Genomic DNA, 20,631 nt, shown 5'->3' with positions numbered 1-20,631 from the left:
CAGGCTTGGTTTACTCACCTTGTCCCTGGATCCAGCGATGCCACCCGCTGTGTGAGCGAGCGGGACCTCCTCGCTCGATTCACAGTCCCCGTGTGACGCCGATCTCCGTTCCCTGCGACGTTACGACGCACGGGGACGGAGAACGGCGCCAAATTCAAAAAAGTAAACAAACACATTACATACAGTATACTGTAATCTTATAGATTACAGTACTGTATGTAAAAAATACACACCCCCCTTGTCCCTAGTGGTCTGCCCAGTGCCCTACATGTACTTTTATATAATAAAAAATGTCATTTCTGCCTGCAAACTGTAGATTGTCCAAAAGTGTCCCTTTATGTCAAAAATGGTTTTAGATCAGCTAGAAAACAGCGATAATAAATTATAATCACTTGCAGAATTGTGCGATAGCGATTTGCGGGGAAATTCGTCATAAAAAAAATAAAATAATGACAGCGACAATTCTGCAACTGCAAATTTCAGTGATTTTGAGTTGATTACATTATTGAATAATTTTTATTATAATTATATTATTATTTGTTATAATTATTTTTAATTATTTATTATATTATAATTTATAATTTTGTTTTAAAAAAAAAAATCATACCCGGGATGCCTACTAGACTCTTGCTTGGTCAGATTTAGGTGAGTTATTTCTAAAAATTACAGGCCTACAGTATAAAACGCCAATTTCCTTGCAAAATAAATGTACCGCTTTTGGTACGTAATTCCAGACAGAATCATACCGCCAGGGAGGTTAAAAGAACATGTAATTAATGTTTTCAGACATGTGATTACAGGATATATATATATATATATATATATAGATATATATATATCTATATATATATATATATATATGTTTATATACGTTTGTGTGTGTGTATATATATATATATATATATACACACATATATACCGGATTTATATATATGTATACATATACAGTATATATGTATATATACATAAATACATGAATATATATATTCATGTGTTTGTGTATATATGTGTGTGTGTATACATATATATATATAAATACTGTATCTATAAATATATGTGTGTGTATACATATATAAATACTGTATATATGTGTGTATACATATATAAATACTGTATATATGTGTGTATACATACATATATATATATATATGTGTGTATATATATATATATATATATATATATATATATATATACACACACACACACGTGTTATATAGATACTGTATTTTTGTATATAACTATATATATATAGAGCTGTGAAATTATCAGATCACGGTTTATTAAACTGTCCGTTTGTGACAAAACGTCCATGTGCTGTGATGTGAAGTGGAGAATGTGTTCTCTGCTCCTTATCACAGTTTATTAAACCGGCAATGCTCTGTGATAAGCCGTGATCATCATGATCTCGGCTTATCACGGTTTATTAAACGTACACCTTTATTTGTCCTGGCCAGCATTATCACCAAAAGTGAAAGTGAATGAAAATCCCAAATTTAGGGTTGTCACCGTAACAAAAATAGAGGGGAAATATTCCAATTGGGACAGTTATGATGACAAACAGGAATTCCCTTACTTTGGAGAGATTTCCTCTCACTTCCTGTTCAGTCTGGGTTCACCCCACCCCTGCATCCGTCTCACAGCAGGGGTCTGGTGCTTCCTGGTTCACCGTTTCAGGTCCGATTTTAACCCGAATTTTGGGCTGAATTCAGACCTGAAACGGACCAAAAGACCCACAGCCTTTTTCTGCAAAATGCACCGGACCTGCTGCGGAGATATGCGAACCAGCTCCATAGAGAGCCGGTCAAATTCTCCTGCTATTGTGAATTGGACAAAGGGAACCCGCATGGTGTAAACCCAGCCTTAGACTATGGGACAGGAAGTGAAGGTAAATCTCCCCAATGGGACACAGATGAAAAAGAAAAAATTGAGAGGGGTTACAACCCTCCCCAATCTATCTTTTTTCTGAGGGGAAAATTATTTTTATTGAGTTTTACAGCTTTAAAAAGAACAACATTAGGCGATTACAATAGATTTCGCCGTAAACTGGACACGCAGGGCCGTGCAACAAAACAAACACACTTACTCCTAACTATCTAATGAACTCCCCCGTCCACTTCCACCCGACCAAACTGGTCTCCTACCCAATCTCAAGCCCCATCGGACTGGAGCGTTAAAGCTAGATAATTCAGTTCCCATATCAAGTACTGTATATTGTAGCTGGATGGCCCGCCAATCACCAGGTCGGTATATGTCACATACACCTGAGCCAATAATTGTGAAAGTTATCTCCGATACCATCGAAGTAGAGGACTTTAATGTTAAACTATCTATCATTATTATCTATTGTTATATTAGCTCCTGTCCCGCCTTACAAGAAGAAATCTACTAGTTTTTGCATTCCTCCCCAATCTATCTTGAATAAAAAAGCAATTGCCCCCTTAACCTAATAACTGGTTGTGCTGTGGAGGAATTTTGGCCCACTATTTTTTGCAGAATTGTTTTAATTCAGCCCCGTTGGAGGATTTTCGAGCATTAACGACATGTTTAAGGTCATGTCACAGCATTTCAATCAGATTTAAGTCCGGACTTTGACTAGGCCACTCGGAAACCTTCATTTTTTTCTTTGTGAGCCATTTAGAGGTAGACTTGCTGGTGTGTTTCAGATCATTGTCCTGCTGCATAACCCAAGTGCGCTTGAGCTTGAGGTCACAAACTGATGGCTGGACATTCTCCTTAAGGATTTTCTGGTAGAGCACAGAATTCATGGTTCCATCAATTATGGCAAGTTGTCCAGGTCCTGAAGCTGCAAAGCAGCCCCAGACCATCACACTACCACCACCATGTTTTACTGTTGGCATGATGTTCTTTTTATGAAATGCCATGTTAGTTGTATGCTAGATGTAATGGGACACACACCTTCCAAAAAAGTTACATTCTGTCTCATAAGTCCACAGAATATTTGCCCAAAAGACTTGGGGATAATCAAGATTTATGGCAAATGTGGGATTAACCTATATGTTCTTTTTGGTCAGCAGTGGCTTTGCCCTTGGAACTCTCCTATGGAGGCCATTTTTGCCCAGCCTCTTTCGTATTGTTGAATTATGAACACTGACCTTAAAGAGGAACTTCTCATCTTTGCCATTCTGAAGCTTTCATCCAACCAATTTGCATATTATTTTATATACACTGTGATTCTGTACTTGCCAAATATGCTGCAGAAATATCACTCCTCTGCAACCTTTTTAACAGTGGGCAGCTGAAGCTGCTGCCTGTTCACTTCCTGGATGTACACAGACACACAGAGGCACACCTCCAGTTCTGCAGCCCTGCAGTTCTCATTGGCCCTCTTATGACTCATCCCCCCTCCCTTCCTGGCAAACTCTCACGAGAGTGAGAGAGAGAGAGAGAGCTGTGCATGATGTCAAAAGCCTAGGCTAATGACCAGACAAGAAACAGGACGTGAGCTGTATAAGGTATTTACTGGCATAAAAAAAATATATATTTTCAAAGTTAAAACAACAAGGGCAGAAGATTTATTAAATGGAAAGTTGAAAAAAAATCACTGAAGGCCTGCTTTAACTAATGCATTTGAGGCCTGCAGTTCTTTAGATGTTCTTCTGGGTTCTTTTATGACCTACTAGATGAGTTGTTGTTGTACTCTTTGAGTAGTTTTGGTAGGCTGACCACTCCTGGGAACATTCATCACTGTTCCAAGTTGTCTCCATTTGTGGGTAACGGCTCTCACTGTGGATTGCTGGACTGCCAAAGCCTTAGAAATGGCTTTGTAACCCTTTCCAGACTGATACATGTCAATTAATTTGTTTCTCATCTTGAATTTCTTTAGATTGCAGCTTGGTTTATTGCTTTTTGAAATCTTTTAGCATGCTTTACTTTGCCAGACTTCTATTTAAGTGATTTATTGATTCAACAGGTCTGGCAGTAATCAAGCCTGGGTGTGGCAAGTAAAATTTAACTCAGCTTTCAAAAAAATATGGTTAATCACAAATCATTCATAATTTCGCAAGGGAGGGGGCAATTACTTTTTCACACAGGGTCTGGCAGGTGTAGACAGTTTTTTCCCCTTAATAATGAAATCATCTTTTCAGCCCAAATTCATACTGGGCTGCGGGAATGAAGCCGTGTGAGTTCAGCTGAACTCACACAATTTCACTCCCGCTTGTCAGGCCGCGTACACACGGTCATTCCAAACCGATGAGAATGGTTCGACGGGCCATTTCCATCGGTTCACCGCTGAAGTGGCCTGATGGTCTGATGTGCGTACACACCATCGTTCCAAAAACCGTTCGGGTCAGAACGCGGTGACGTCAAACACGCGGCGTGCTGAATAAAACGAAGTTCAATGCTTCCAAGCATGCGTCGACTTGATTCTGAGCATGCGTGGGTTTTGAACCAATGCTTTCTGTACTAACCATTGGTTTGGACCGATCGGGCAGCGGTCCATCGGTTCGATTTTAACCCTTTCACGCCGAGCGTACGCATATATGCGTCCTCGGCTTTCAGGGGTTATACCGGGATGATGCCTGCAGCCGCAGGCATCATCCCGGTACCGTTGTTTAGAGCGGGCGATCGGCTTTCCAAACATAACAACCGATGCGGCTAAAAGCCGCTCGGTTGTTATGCCGGAGGAGCGGGAGGGGACATCCCCCCCTCCCGCCGCCTCTCGCCGCTCTGACCGGGCCTCCCATCCACGATCCGGCGCCTCCAGCGTCTCGGCGAGCTCTGAAACAAAGCCGTAAACGGCTTTGATTCAGTGTCCGCATTGAAACCACGGAAGCGGCGTCATGACGTCACTTCCGGGTTTCTCAGATGCCAATGGCGCCGGATTTAAAAAAGTACACAGTATTCTGAATCTCCGTTTTCGGCGATCTGAATACTTTGAAGTGCAAAGGAGGGCTCGGGGGTCTTTTAGACCCCCGATCCCTCCATAAAGAGTACCTGTCACCACCTATTGCTGTCACAAGGGATGTTTACATTCCTTGTGACAGCAATAAAAGTGATAAAAATTAAAAAAAAAAAAAAATTAATATTAGAAAAAATAAATAAATAAATAAGAAAAAAAAAAAAAAAATTTTTAAAGCGCCCCCCTCCCCGCGAGCTTGCGCAGCAAAGAAAGCGCATACGGAAGTCGCGCCCGCATATGAAAACGGTGTTCAAATAACACATGTGAGGTATCGCCGCGATCGTAAGAGCGAGAGCAATAATTATAGCACTAGGCCTACTCTGTAACTCTAACCTGGTAACCGTAAAAAAAGTTTAAAGCGTCGCCTATGGAGATTTTTAGTTACCGTAGTTTGTCGCCATTCCACGAGTGCGTGCAATTATAAAGCGTGTCATGCTTGGTATCTATTTACTCGGCATAACATCATCTTTCACATTATGCAAAAAAATTGGGCTAATTTTACTTTTTCATTTTTTTAAAATTCATGAAAGTAAATTTTTCCCAAAAAGTTGTGTTTAAAACACCGCCGCACAAATACCGTATGACATAAAATATTGCAACAATCGCCATTTTATTCTCTAGATTCTCTGCTAAAAATATATATATAATGTTTGGGGGTTCTAAGTAATTTTCTAGCCAAAAATATGGATTTTAACTTGTAAACACCAAATGTCATACATAGGCATAGGCATGAAAGGGTTAAGGCATGTTTTAATATTTTGGACTGAAGGACAACGGACCGATGGGCCGTACACACGGTCGGATTTGACCGATGAAACTGGACTTAAGGCCGTTTTCATCGGTTTGGACCGACCGTGTGTACGCGGCCTTAGTCCCGATTTCGGCTGCGAATACAGAGACATCTGTGCAGTTTGAGTTACAGAAACTACTTTTTGAAATCGGTGCAGTGCTGCAGATGCTGCGTCACACCAATTAGGACGGAGCCATTGCCAGCGATTTGATGCTGCCGATTTGACATGCGATTTGACATGTCAAATCGCATGTCAAAACGCACCAGTGTGAACCAGGGCTCAAAATGCATTTTGTATTTACTCAGGTTATCTTTTTATAGTATTAAAACTTGTTAGATGATCTGTGACAAATATGCAAACGAATAAAAAATTAGGAAGCACTGTACAAAAAAAGCCTTGGTTTTACATGTTCTTTAAAAAGACTGTAATTTTCCTCAGTCTTAGCTATGCGGATACTGAATCCTGATTGAATCTACACTCTTTCAGACGATATCTTTGGAGATGGAAGTGAAGGGAAATTTTACAAATGTCATCAGTACCTTTATTATTTTAGGATTCCCCGGTTCCCCTCCTGTCCAGGTGCTATTTTTCTTCATATTTCTTTTCATGTATATTTTGACCATTGTAGAAAACCTTTTTATTATCATAACAATATGCTACAGTCCCAAATTACATAAACCAATGTATTTTTTTCTGGGGAATTTGTCCTTTCTTGAGACATGGTATGTGACAGTCACTGTCCCAAAATTACTGTCCATATTTCTGAATGGAAATAATAAGATTTCATATGTTGGTTGCATGTCCCAGCTTTTTTTCTTCCTTTATCTGGGCTGCACGGAGTGTGTTTTATTAACTGTTATGGCATTTGATCGATATGTGGCAATCTGCAACCCTTTACATTACCTGACTATAATGAACTGGCACCTCTGCTTTATTCTAGCTCTTTTTACTTGGCTCATTGGTTTGGCTATATCTCTTCTAAAAATGTATTTTATCTCTCAGCTAACATTTTGCCATTCAGTAATCATCAACCATTTTTATTGTGATGTGTCACCTATACTTAATCTTTCATGCACAGATATGAAATTAACAGAACTTGTAGACTTTATTCTTGCTCTGGTTATTCTTTTGGTGCCACTTTTACTCACGTGCCTCTCTTATTTGTGTATATTATCTGCTATACTTCAAATTCGAAATTCAACTGGACGTGAAAAAGCATTTTCGACTTGTGGCTCCCATCTGGTTGTCGTCATCATGCTTTATTCAACCACTCTTTTTATGTATGCTAGACCAAGTAAGGCTCAGTCTATTAATTCTAACAAAATGGTCTCTGTTGTCTACACAGTGGTGACACCCTTTCTCAACCCAATTATTTACTGCTTAAGGAACAGGGAGGTGAAAACAGCCATTGAGAAACTTGTCTACAGGAACTGATTTGAAAAGTCAACTGCTTGTTGTTATTGACTCTGCTTGCCTTACAAGAATCAGTCATTTTTGGTGTTAGCTATTTTTCGTTCTCTTTTTTTTACATTCACTACAGATTTGCAGAAAGCTTAAAGGAACACTAAAGGTTCGTTTTTTATTAGATCAATTGATTGCTGTAAGCTAGAGCATTTTAATATCACTTACCTCGTTTTTCCTTTTGATCTCCAAAATACAGTAATCCAGGTTTGAAAATGCGATTTCCTGTCACTCCTCTTCTTGCTTTCCACCATCATCTGAGCCGTTTTGCATGGTGGAAAGCAGAATGTGTTCACCCGTTCCCTATGACTACAGCCCTGCGTGAAGATGCTCTCTTATCCCTTACAGGCATGGAGGCTAAGCCTAATGGGAACTGTAGTTCCCATTAGGCCGTGATGTAGCAAGAATGAATGTGCACCGCAAATCAGGAAGTCAGTGAGAATATCGATTCAGGAGTGCTGGAGGTGAATAAAACGGCTCAATTTCAACAGGTATCAAACTAGTTATAATGCAAAATATTACTTTTTACTTTATCAACTACTGTCAGACTTTAATTTATGAGGAAAATATTTTTGTCTTTACAACCCCTTTAACGTGAGATCCAAAGGGTTACTTGATGTAGGAGTCTGATGCAGCTCTAGCTCAGCATCTAACTTCAGCTTGTTTAATTAAAACGGTTGTATACCCCAAATAAAGAGTAAAAAAAACCCCTGCAAGGCAAAGGCATAATGAGCTATTATGACTAGCATACTAGCTCATTATCAATTACTTACCTGAGATCGAAGCCCCCGCAGAGGTCATCGGACACGTCCTCTGTCACCGCCATCATCCCCGGAGTGACTTCCGGGTATCACCGCTCCGGCGCTGTGACTGGCTGGAGCGGCGATGACGTCACTGCCGTGCATGCGCGCGGAACGGCACAATCCCCGCACATGCGCACATTTCCGGCAGGCTCCCATTCAGGTACCTGCCCCATTGTCTACAGCGCGCATGCGCCGTAGACACCGGTGCCCGCTTTCCTGCAAATATCTCCTTAACCATGTTGGTTAAGGAGATATTGCAAGCACCTACAGGTAAACCTTAATGTAGGCTTACCTGTAGGTGCAAGTGGGCAGAGAGGGTATACAACCGCTTTAAGTTTAAACAATAAAAACTGGAAGCTGATGGGTTTTTACTGCACCAGGTTTTGCATCCTCCAGTTTTAATAAATCAACCCCAGTGTGCCCAGGGCAGTGTGATATCTATATATGGCTCTGCCTGCAGGCATATGTGAATCTTTCCCTCCTGGGTCCAAACACTCTCTATCCAACCAGAACCTGGAATGAGTAATAGGAGTCAATGAGTGACGTCAGAACTCCCAGGCCATTGTTCAAGGAAGTATTAAAACCATTGGATTAACATGTCAACCAGACATTGATTGAGAATTTTGTACCCCCATCCTTTTAATGTATCAACATAAATCTAGCTGAACACATTTGTTTAAAATATTACATTTATTACAAATGAATGTTTCAATAAAAAACAACATTAAACGTGTTTGTATTCACATTACTCTACAGTCAATCAGCTGTCAATATAACATACAATGTTGCCTAACTTGGGTTGAGCTGCCAAATTTAGCTTCACTATCTCCTTCACTGTATCACAATTTTACTTTTGATCTTCCAAATAAAAACCTTTGTAAACAAATTTAGCTTGGCACCTAAACTAAATTGGTGTTTGACCGAGTCCAACTTCTGGTGGCACCAGAAAGTGATATGTTTAGTAGCAGTATTACTACCATTCCTAAATGTGACTTATAGGTACTCCTAAGGAGGTGTTGATGCCCAGTCTGATTGGTCACTTGCCTTGAAGTACAATCTAGTTGTTTTACACATCATCATTTCAGTTTGTTAATGCATATTCCTAAAATGTACACTTTGAGATTAATTTACTAAAGGCAAATAGACTGTGCACTTTGCAGTTGCTCCAGAGCTTAGTAAATGAGTAGAAACTCTGCTGACTTCCATCATCCCATCACGTTCAAGCAAAAATGCTGGTTTATTTTCCTTGCACGTGATTGGGTACTCTTTGCAAAGTGAAGCCTGACCTCATTTACTAAGCTCTGGAGCAACTGCACTAGTTTTGAAGTGCACAGTCTATTTACCTTTAGTAAATTGACCCATTTGTGCAAACGGTGCACCTGACTGTTAATTTAACATTGGAAACTTGAAGACCTTCAAAAAACAAAAATGTATTAAAAAATGTAGACAGCTTCCCCTCTGGATGATTGTTAGGATGCCAACTGACAGCAGTATGGGCCTACCTGACCCATTCAGCTGTCAACTGGAGATTCCTGCCTGACAGTGCAACGTAAACAAAGGGACAGGGATTGTGAGCAAATACGGCATGGGGATTCCCCCCAGTAATCATACCAAACCCTTCTGTTCTGATATAGATTTTAATGGGGACTCCATGCAAAACACAAGAAAAAAAGTGTCGGGTCTCCACAAAATCCATACCAGACTCTCATCTAAGCATACAACTTGGTAGACCAGGAAAGGGGGAAAATGCCCCCCCCCCTCACTTTTAAATGATACCAGGTGTCTAGAATCCCCATGATGTCATTGACCAAATATTGTAATGTCCATATTTAGTCAGTGACTTCACCTAGTAGACCCACCCCATTGTATACATTTAGTGACTGGGACCTGGAGCAGCCATTTGCAGTAAGCAAATGACGTACATGGATTGCACTTTTTTTTCCTTTGGTGGGTCTGTGGGCTATGATTGACATGGATCTGCATCAATGGATTATGTGTTTGATTTTAGATTTATATTGTGAACTTTTTAAATAAAGGACTTGTGAAAAGCTGTGTTGTGTTTATTTTACTTTTTTGGTAAATGAGTAGGGGTACTATGTATGGAGGCCCCCTTATTATTTAAAAGGGGCACACAATTACAATAAGCCACCACCTGCAAACCCCCACAACCACTGCACCAGGATTGTGGAGAAGAAGCCCTTGAGCTCATCAACATGGGGAGCTATTGGATAAGGGTCCGATGTGTTTTCTTTTTTTGCATGGGGTTCCCATTTATTATTGAGAGTTCCAATGCTGTTTTTTGCATGAGGTCCCCTTTGACATCCATACCAGATTCTCATCAAGGATAAGGGTCTATTTCCATCTATTTTCCCTGCCTATCTGCAGACTGCTGGGACCTTATGTCTACTCCTTAATATAGGGGACCAAGCCTAAATTTGTATGTCAATTTATGATGAATTAGGTGTTCCAGGAAACACATTGGATGGACAGTGATATGTGCACAATTTTATGATGTGTTTTAAAAGGTAATTGGATAAATGTCCTCTATCATCAGTACATATAATGATGTGTGTATAATTAAAAGTCCTCATTGCAAGATGATGTGATATTTTTGCAGTACAACTAAACCTATTTCATGTTTTGTGATGGTATTAGTGCCAATCCTTGTAGAGGTCTCTGTATCAATAGGGATGGGCTGAACACCTCGGTTCGCACCAGAACACGCGAACAGACAATAATTTTATGCGAACATGCAAACCCTATTAAATTCTATGGGACACGCACATGAAAAATCAAAAGTGCTCATTTTAACCACTTAACCCCCGTACCATATTGCTGGTCAAAGACCAGAGTACTTTTTGCGATTCGGCACTGCGTCGCTTTAACTGACACTCAGAATAAAGTATGAGACGGGAGCGCACCTTCGGTAAAAGTAGCGTTCGTAATGGAGATAGCACATTCGTCATGCTGTAACAGACTGAAAATCACAAATAGTCTCTCACTAAACTTTTAATAACACGCGGTAACACAAGATTAGCAAAAGCAGCCCCAAGGGTTTGGCCAGTGGAATCGAACTTCCCCTTTATAGTGCCGTCGTACGTGTTGTACGTCACTGTGCTTGAGAACGACAACATTTGGTCTTGTCGGTCGTGTGTACGAGGCCTTAGCGTCCTTTCAGGTTCACTGTCATTTCCCAGGCTGTGTAGATGAATAAAGAGTCTTCTGTGCACCCTGTGGCCGCCAGGAAGCAGAAATCACAACCAGCGTGGAACACGGCTGAAACGGGCGGAAATTATGTCACCAGAATCGGATACGAGGGGAGGGGGGGCTAGGCAGGCAGATAATAGGCTTTTCTCTGCCTGCCTAGCCATAACTGCTTTTATCCTGTAAGTGTTCCTATTCCTTCTGCTAATAAAGCATGTTTTAATCTCTACACTGAGGTGGCGCTTCACTTTTCTCCTCCTTCTTGTTTTCAACAGAGCTGGCTATACTCAGAGGATAGCTGCCACCAACCATATCCGTGTTAGACACATATATATGTGTGCATAAACCCTTCCCATGGATGTTTCATGGACTTTTAAGCTTATGGACTTTCAGCTCTCTTTTTGCACCAGTACAAAGTGTATATTGTCAAACAAATGCATTTACTATAGGAATACTGTACATATAAAGTTCTGAGTGCTAATTGATCCTTAAAGTGTAGCTAAATGCAATATTTTTTCATTTTGGGAAGGTTATAACCTAAATTTTTTTGCCATCTCTGCCCCATTGGGGAGATTTCACTTCACTTCCTGTCTTATAGCCAAAACAGGAAGTGAGAGAAAATCCATCCAAAGTGAGAAAATCCTAGGGTGTCCCCAGTGATTGTAAATGTTTTTTTTTTTTAATTACAACAGCACACAAGGTTTTGCACAGAGGAGCCCCGATTCCCCTCTTCTCGGGTCCCCCACTGGTGCTTGTGGCTTCTTCCCTCTGCCAAGTGAGCCAAACAAGAAGTTTGCTATGAGGGCACTTTTGCATGCTCACTCCCAAGCCCCGCTCTGTGTGTCCATTGACACTCAGAGAACAGCTTGGCCCTGCCCCCCATTCCCTCCTCACTGGCTATGATTGACAGCAGTTGTAGCCAATGAGGAGGGAGATCTGAAAGCCAAGAAAGCCTCAGCTCTTGTGTACATTGCTGGATCGAGATCAGGCTCAGATAAGGTAGAATGGTGGAGGAGGTATGGGGGAACGCTGGGGGGTAGTTTTTTTTAGCTTAATGCAGAAAAAGGAATTGGGCTAAGAAATATTCTAACTAGAATGAAGGTTAACGGGACATTATCCTCACCTGTTGAAATCTCGAATGGGACTCGCCAGGGTTGTCCACTATCACCATATTTGTATATCCTTGCAATGGAACATCTGGCGGTTGCTCTTTGATCAAATTGTTCAATTCAGGGGGTTTATGTGGGCAATAACTCCAATCCAATAATAGCCTTCCCAAATATTCTCTAGGAATTGGAACAATTTGGCCTTTATAGCAATTTTTAAGTAAACATTGCAAAATCTTGATGTATCAATATTACGCTATCAGTAATGGATAAAGAAATGCTAGAAAATAACTTCCCCCTTCAGTGGGAATCACAAGCTCTTAATTATTTAGAAGTGAATATTACCGCGTTAGAAGAAAGAATGTATGAGTTTAATTATCTCCCTTTACTTAATTCTACAATTAATAGACTGCAGCTTTTGGCCAAAAGGAAACACTCATGTCTAGGGAGAATGGCAATATACAAGATTTTTACCGCTGATGCTATGGGCGGATTTGCGCTGCATTTCGGCCGCTAGCGGGGCGCTTTTAACCCCTGCTAGCTGAGAAAGGGTTAAAAAACGCCCGCTGAAGCAGCGCATTGCGGGTGGTATAGCTGCGCTGTCCCATTAATTTCAATAGGCAGCAGCAGTGGAGGAGTGGTAAACACACCACTCCTTCACCGCTCCAAAGATGCGGCTAGCAGGACTTTTTTTACTGTCCTGCTAGCGCAACGCTCCAGTGTAAAATCCCTCTGGCTTTCACACTGGAGACAATGGAGCGGCTGTTTGAGGGCGGATTGCAGGCGCAATTTTTAATGCTATAGCGCCTGCAATACGCCCTCAGTGTGAAGGGGGTCTTAAGATCGAGCTTAATTCGCTATCTCTGGTGGAATAAATCGGCAAGATTGTAATATGACATTCTGGTAAAGCGGAGGACAGAGGGGGGAGCAGGATTACCACAGATGGAACTATATTATATAGCCTCACTACTGGCTAGAATACTGGATTGGTTCCACTGTGGGAGTACAACCTATGGGAAGCCATAGAACAGCAAATAATAGAGCTCCCGTTGGTCTCTCTCCCGTGGATTTCACCGAAACTGTGTCTTTCGGACCAAACACTTCCACCTCTTACCCAGTTATTATTAAAAGTCTGGGATAGCATGGTAAGAAGGTGGGATGTTTCTTCAATACCAGGTCCATTAACCTCAATAATGGGTAACCCAGATTTTCCACCTGCTTTGTTATCAGATAGGTTTCTAAAATGGATAAGGAAGACTCCCTCTCCGATTATACAAGCTTTGTCATCAAAAGGACTCCAGCCACCTAACGTGATAATGAACAATGAACGCAGATATGCTGGTCAGTGGTTTCATTATCTTCAGCTTCAACATTACTACAGTTATCTAACTAAAATCACTCTATTACACAGGGACTTAACACTGTTTGAGTCCCTGTGTAATGGGGCACAGGTTGTTCTAGCACCATCTCCACAATGTATGATATACTTCTGTCACAAGCTACCCCAATTATCCCATATTACATTAGAGATTGGGAGAGAGAATTGGGCCATTCGATTCCTGTAGAAGAATGGAAGAAAGCTTATCTGTTAACTTTTAAATCTAGCTCCATGGCTTTTATACAAGAAAATAATTATAAAATATTAACTAGATGGTATAGATGTCCAGCGAGGTTACACAGAATTTCCCAGATTTATCCTAGGGAATGCTGATGATGTGGAGGAGATGTGGGTACAATGATCCATATTTGGTGGACAACTGGACATGTCCTCAGATTAAAGAATTTTGGGATTCTGTATTCCAGATCTGCTCCTGTATCACCGATGCATCGTATCATAAATCTCCACAAATGCCCTTACTATCCATGTATCCTGGGGCTCTCCGAGAGGTTACAAAAGGATTGTTTCCTAATCTAATATCTGCCGCGCGAATAATTATACCCAGATATTGGAATACAAGAGTTGCCCCCACTATTCAATAAAAAGAATGGAGGAAATATCAGCAAGCAATCAGGGACACTATCATAAGTTTATGGAAATGTGGTCACCTTGGATTGAGTTCTTAAACTCGGACATCCTGAGATTTTATTTGTGAAAATGAGTAGGATCTGGATTTGACTGGGCTGGGTAGGCATGGCATGGTGTGGTAGAGAGTCGGGAGGGGACTTCCCAGAGGAATGTGTATGTATGTCTAGGTTTGTATCTGTTTGTAGTTGTTTATGTCCTTTTTCTTTTCTTTTTTTTTGTGTGTTTCAGGACCACGTGTTCTGTATCTTTGTTTCTCTTTCTATCTAGCGGTCATGCAATAGGGAGCAAGATCCTGGGTAATGTTTTGGGAATAATCCAATCTTAAAATTGTTACATTTACACGATTATGTTTTCTATGTGCTATAAGTATAATCTGTGTGTAAATTCAATTTTTTTTTAATAAATTATGATTAAACAAAAAAAATAAAAAATCTTCTACCTTTAGAACCAATTTAAGGACAAATGAGGGACACTGACTTGTTTTAAATGGTTTTGTGGATAGGGCTAGTCAAAGTTCGAGACCCTTTAGATCAAAAAGGTACTATTAATATTATAAAAAGTACAAATTATAATTCTAATTCTATAATTAATGTTATTGTTTTTCTGTTAACCACATGCTAATGCCATCGTATGTGTGTAGGAAATACCTGGGAGACATAAGAAACTGTAGATTTAGGGCTAGATTCAAGTAGCCCGCCGTAAGTTTGTGCGGGCGTAGCGTATGTTATTTACGCTACGCCGCCGCAATTTACACGGGCAAGTGCAGTATTCACAAATCACTTGCTCCGTAAGTTGCGGCAGCGTAGCGTAAATGGGGCCGGCGTAAGCGCGCCTAATTCAAATGAGTATGAGGGGGGCGTGTTTTATATAAATGGGTGGTGACCCGACATGATTGACGGTTTTCCCGAACAGCGCATGCGCCGTCTGTGGAATTTCCCAGTGTGCATTGCTCCAAAGTACGCCGCAAGGACGTCATTGGTTTCGACGTGAACGTAAATTACGTCCAGCCCTATTCGCGAACGACTTACGCAAACGACGTGAAAAATTCTAAATTCGACACGGGAACGACGTCCATACTTAACATTGCGTACGCCTCATAATAGCAGGAGCAACCTTACGCCGAAAAAGCCTAACGTAAACCACGTAAAAAAATAGCGCCGGGCGTACGTAAATTTGTGAATCGGCGTATGTAGGTCATTTGCATATTCTACGCTGAAAACGACGGAAGCGCCACCTAGCGGCCAGCGTAAATATGCACCCTTAAGATACGACGGCGTAAGAGACTTACGCCAGTCGGATCTTAGGCTAATGTCGGCGTATCTTGCTTTCTGAATACAGAAATAAGATACGCCGGCGCAGCTTTGAATTTACGGGGCGTATCTATAGATACGCCGGCGTAAATCAATGCTGAATCTAGCCCTTAAAGTCTAAATCATTGTTTTAATTTATTTACAGTGAGCAGGTATAGAATCCCTGTCAGTTTGTATTGCTGTACACATTTGAGCAATCTCATGTCTCAATGGACATCATTACTAGAAAAAAAAATGCTGAGAAAACTGCTCATGTCTACACACAATTTGTAGAGCTGAGATTAATCTTGATTGAGGTTCTAAATTATACAGGGGAAGAAATGAGTGAGTGCTCATGTACATACATTTTATTAGAAAAATGTTTTTACATTTAGATCCAATGCCAAGATTTTTTTTATGCATTTTACACTTTTTCAGGATAGGGGTCCTGATATTTCTCTGCTGCAGTTAACCACTTACAGATCAGGCCATAGATAAATGACGTCCTCAGTCGTCAGTGCAATACCGGCATTTATGGCTGCTGCAATATGCCATAACTCCGGTATTGTTTTTTTTCTTGAGGAAAGATGGCCTCTGCTCATCTCTATGGTTTAGGAGGACCGGAGAAACGTCATGACGTCACTTCCAGCCCATTGTAAACATGGCCATTTTTTTAAAGCACTAGATCATGGGTAAGCAACCTGTGGCGCCCCAGCTGTTGTGGACAGTGGCGGCTGGTGGTCAAAATTTTAGGGGGGGCGCAAAACAGAACTGGCCCCCTGCACTTGCTCTCCCCCCCAAGGCAGGCTCTTGCACTACATAGTAGTTGGCAGATCTATAGGAAATTGCACAGACTGTATTGCATATAGTCTGATGAAAAAGGGGATTGGACAGCGTACGGTCAGCTTTAGGACAATACCAACTGCTTTTATATAGGAAAGAGGAGGGATAGCCACAATATACACAACCAGCAGGAAGGGGTGTGAAGGGATGGATGGACAGGTAGGGGAGTGAATAGATGGGTGGGAGAATGGGTGGGTGGATGATGAGGTGGATGGATAGGGTGGGTGGATGAAAGGGGTGGAATGGATGGGATGGGTGGATGAATGGGGTGGGGTGGGTGGATGAATGGGGTGGGGTGGGTGGAATGGATGGGATGGATGGATGAATGGGGTGGGATGGGATGGGTGGATGAATGGGGTGGGGTGGGTGGAATGGATGGATGGGTGGGGTGAGTGGAATAGGATGGGTGGATGAATGGGGTGGAGTGGGGTGGGTGGGTGGATGAATGGGGTGGAATGGATAGGATGGGTGGGGTGGGTGGATGGATGGGATGGGTGGATGAATGGTGTGGGATGGATGGGATGGGTGGATGAATGGTGTGGGGTGGGGTGGATGAATGGGGTGGAATGGATGGGATGGGTGGATGAATGGTGTGGGATGGATGGGATGGGTGGATGGGTGGGGTGGGTGGAATTGATGGATGGGTGGGGTGGATGAATGGGGTGGGTGGAATGGATGGGATGGGTGGGGTGGATGAATGGGGTGGGTGGATGAATGGGATGGGTGGGTGAGATGGATGGGGTGGGGTGGGTGGAATGGATGGATGGGTGGGGTGGATGAATGGGGTGGGTGGATGAATGGGATGGGTGGGTGGGTGAGATGGATGGGGTGGGGTGGGTGGAATGGATGGATGGGTGGGGTGGATGAATGGGGTGGGTGGATGAATGGGATGGGTGGGTGGGTGAGATGGATGGGGTGGGGTGGGTGGAATGGATGGATGGGTGGGGTGGATGGGTGGGGTGGATGGATGGATGGATGAATGGATGGAATGGATATGATGGAGCAATGAAGGAGATATTTAATGATCAGGAGGAGAATGTAGATCTGCCTGATCCAGCACAGATCAGTGTACAGTGAAGGAAGCTTGTCTTCTCCTCCTCCTGTCTTCCCAGCACAATGTCACCATGCCATCCAGTTTGATCTGATCCCCCTGCCAAGGAGAACCTCTAATCTCTGCTCTCAGACTGGGAGCAAATTTAGCTGGATGAGAGGAGAGGAGACGACAGCCTGAACAACTATTCTAACATTATCCACTACGTCCCAGGCTGCCCCTCCCCCTACCTGCCACACATATAACACTAGCAGCCCCATCCAGATTACTGTCCCCAGGAAATGTGCTAAAAGCTTCTCAGCCCTTCACTGCACTCCCCCCCTTCTACCCCCCAGATCCACTACACAAAGTACACAGGAAACTGCTGCACGTCCTGAGAGCACAACTCTCTGCCTAATTACCTGCCAGCAGCTTCAGTGAGCTGTCCCGACCCCTGGCCGAATTCTCTCATGTTCAGACTAGCCAGGATGAGTCACACAGAAAACCGGAAGTGATTGGTTGGTCTGATAAAAGCACCGCCCTAAGTCCTATGGACCAGCCAATCACTAACCACCAACAGGACACATCCAGCACAGAGTGGTTGTGCGAGCGTGGAGCTTTGCGCTCCATGGGCAGTATAAAAGCCAGCCGATAGATTTGCTTGCGGCTTGCCAAATCTCACGATTTCGATGACATCATGCTTCCCACAGCACCTCTGTGGCCGGCGCTCCGCCCCCCCACACACACACACTTAAAGGGACATGTTATATTAAAAAAAAAAAAAATGTCATTTTTTTTTTTTATTATTTTTTTTTTTCATTTTTTTTTCTTTTGTTGATGAGTAGCTTTGGGGGGCGGCGCCCCCGCGCCCCCTATGGACGGGCCGCCACTGGTTGTGGAACTACATTTCCCATGAGGCATTGCAAGGTTAGCAGTTACATTTACTCCCAGAGGCATGATGGAGTAGGCATTTACAATTGGCAGTTACTCCCAGATGCATGATGGGACTTGTAGTTCTGCAACAGCTGGAGTGCCACAGATTGCCTACCACTGCACTAGATCAATTATTATTATTTTTTGATCTAATGCTTTACATTGCAGGGGAGAGATGTGAGGTCTTATTGACCCCACATCTCTCCAAAAAGAGTACTTGTCACTGCTTATTTCTATCACAAAGGATGTTTACATTTCTTTTTTTTATTTTGACTTTATTTGTTTTTTCATTAAAAAAGAACATACATGAATACATTTCAAGTAAATCAATTCATCAAAGCTTATACATATGTCCCCTCCTTCACCCCTCCCCCCTTTACTCCCTTCTCCCTACCCATTTTGTTGGTCTACCTCCTCTCCAGCATTTTATCAATATACTCCCTGGATTTTTTAAATTCTAACCATTTTCCCCTTATACTATTAAATCTTTCTACCTGATCCTCCTTTCTACTACTAAGATATTCAATTTTAAAATGTACTCTATTCTTTCAAAACATCCTTTTATACTTCCATTAACCTATACTGATGCTGTAGGATGGTTGTATAGATTTCTGATCCAATGGACCATTTTAGGTCCTACCCCCAGGTTTGCTTTTGTATCCATCATGAATCCCCAGTCTACCCTGTCAAATGCCTTTTCTGCATCTATTGACAGGAGTAGCACTGTGGAATCATTACTTCTTTCCTTTCGCAACATTAATAATGTTCTTACACCATTGTCTTTACCTTCTCTGCCGGTATAAACTCTGTTTGATCCACAGGAATAATTCCAGCATCAGCTTCTTTATTCTCGTTGCTAACACTTTTGCGTATAATTTTGTATCTGCGTTCAACAAAGCTATTGGTCTATAATTAGAACACATTGTTGCATCCTTTCCCTCCTTAGGTATTACTGTGATGTATTCTAACAATGATTCTTTCCTCATCTCCTCCTTCTCCCATAATTTGTTAACATAATCACATATTTTTGGAAATTTTTTATAGTATCTAATTGTAAATCCGTCGGGACCTGGGCTCTTTCCTGATGTTGTGCTATTTATTGCTGTTTTGATTTCCTCCTGTGTTATTGGATCTTCTAAGGCCTGCAATCTTTCCTCTTTATGTTTTCTTATTTTTTTCTGCTTCTTGTGTCTCTTTACTCCTTAATGCATATGGAGCACTATAATAGGTCTGGATTGCCTTTGCAATTTCTGATGTTTTATAAACCATCTCTCCTTTATTATTTTTCATCTTTTCTATATAAATTTGTGCTTTTTTATTTTTTAAGGTTTTTGCAAGATATTTTCCTGGTTTATTCCCCCATTTTTACCTGTCTTTCGCTACTTTATTAAAGACTTTTCTTTTTTTTTGTTCCATTAGGTCTTTTAGTTGGTCTCTTTTTATTATTAATGTCTGTTGTATTTTGACATCTGTTCCTTTTTTGTGCACCTGTTCCAACTCATATATTTCCTTTATCATCCTTTTCATATCTCTTGATCTCGCTTTCTTTTTCTTAGTGTAGCACTACCTCCGTAAGAGCTGCTGGTTTAGATTTGGGTTTTGCACATTACCTCTAAGTTCGTTGTCCAGGAGAGGAAGTCTGTAGAAATTGCAATGTCCACACAAGATGTAAAACCTTCAACTGTAGGCTTTATTTTTGCTGCATAAACTTGTGAAGGAAGTAGAGAGTACAGAGAGAAGGGGTAGGTTCAGGTACGCGATACAGAATGCACAAAAGTATTCAAAGTTCCAATATTCGCCACTCACTCCTGAGTGGGCATTGCTCACCCGGATAGACCCCTCTCACATGGCCAAGCAGCCGGAATGATGTATGGACAGTACAGAAACAGTCTCTGCCACAGACCGTCTGAGAACACAGAATGGATAGTCAGGAATCCTCTGCCACAGGATTTAAAGTCCCGCACTTCCAGCCTTACAGCAAAAGAGCCTTTAAGCCAATCCGGCGGACTGTAAGACAATTTGCGTAGTGGGTCCCTTTTCCTTAACAAGGTTTCCAGGCCTATCCCAAGACATCAGCTTGCCTTGCTTGTCTCCTCCAGGGCAGGTCCTCCCCCAGTTTCCTTCTCAAAGAAGCTTCCTCCACTTGGATGGACAGCTTGGGATCCCTTGTAGAACCATAGGCCCCAGCCAGCATAGCGGGGCCTACTTGATAGGAACACAGCCT

The 20,631-nt window shown here is 41.9% G+C and overlaps 1 protein-coding gene across 1 annotated transcript; it reads left to right on the top strand.

Annotated features, from left to right (window-relative positions):
* The first annotated feature begins 6,201 nt into the window (after window positions 1-6,201).
* On the top strand, window positions 6,202-7,242 carry LOC120924877 (olfactory receptor 6B1-like). Its single transcript, XM_040335856.1, has one exon. The coding sequence runs from the start codon at window positions 6,214-6,216 to the stop codon at window positions 7,144-7,146; it is 933 nt and encodes a 310-aa protein (XP_040191790.1). The 5' UTR covers window positions 6,202-6,213; the 3' UTR covers window positions 7,147-7,242.
* Window positions 7,243-20,631: the final 13,389 nt, after the last annotated feature.

Source organism: Rana temporaria, chromosome 1 (assembly GCF_905171775.1).
Source record: "Rana temporaria chromosome 1, aRanTem1.1, whole genome shotgun sequence".
In the NCBI taxonomy this organism is placed as follows: domain Eukaryota; kingdom Metazoa; phylum Chordata; class Amphibia; order Anura; family Ranidae; genus Rana; species Rana temporaria.
The sequence above is the reverse complement of the archived record's forward strand: the minus strand, read 5'-3'. Positions and strand labels throughout refer to the sequence as shown.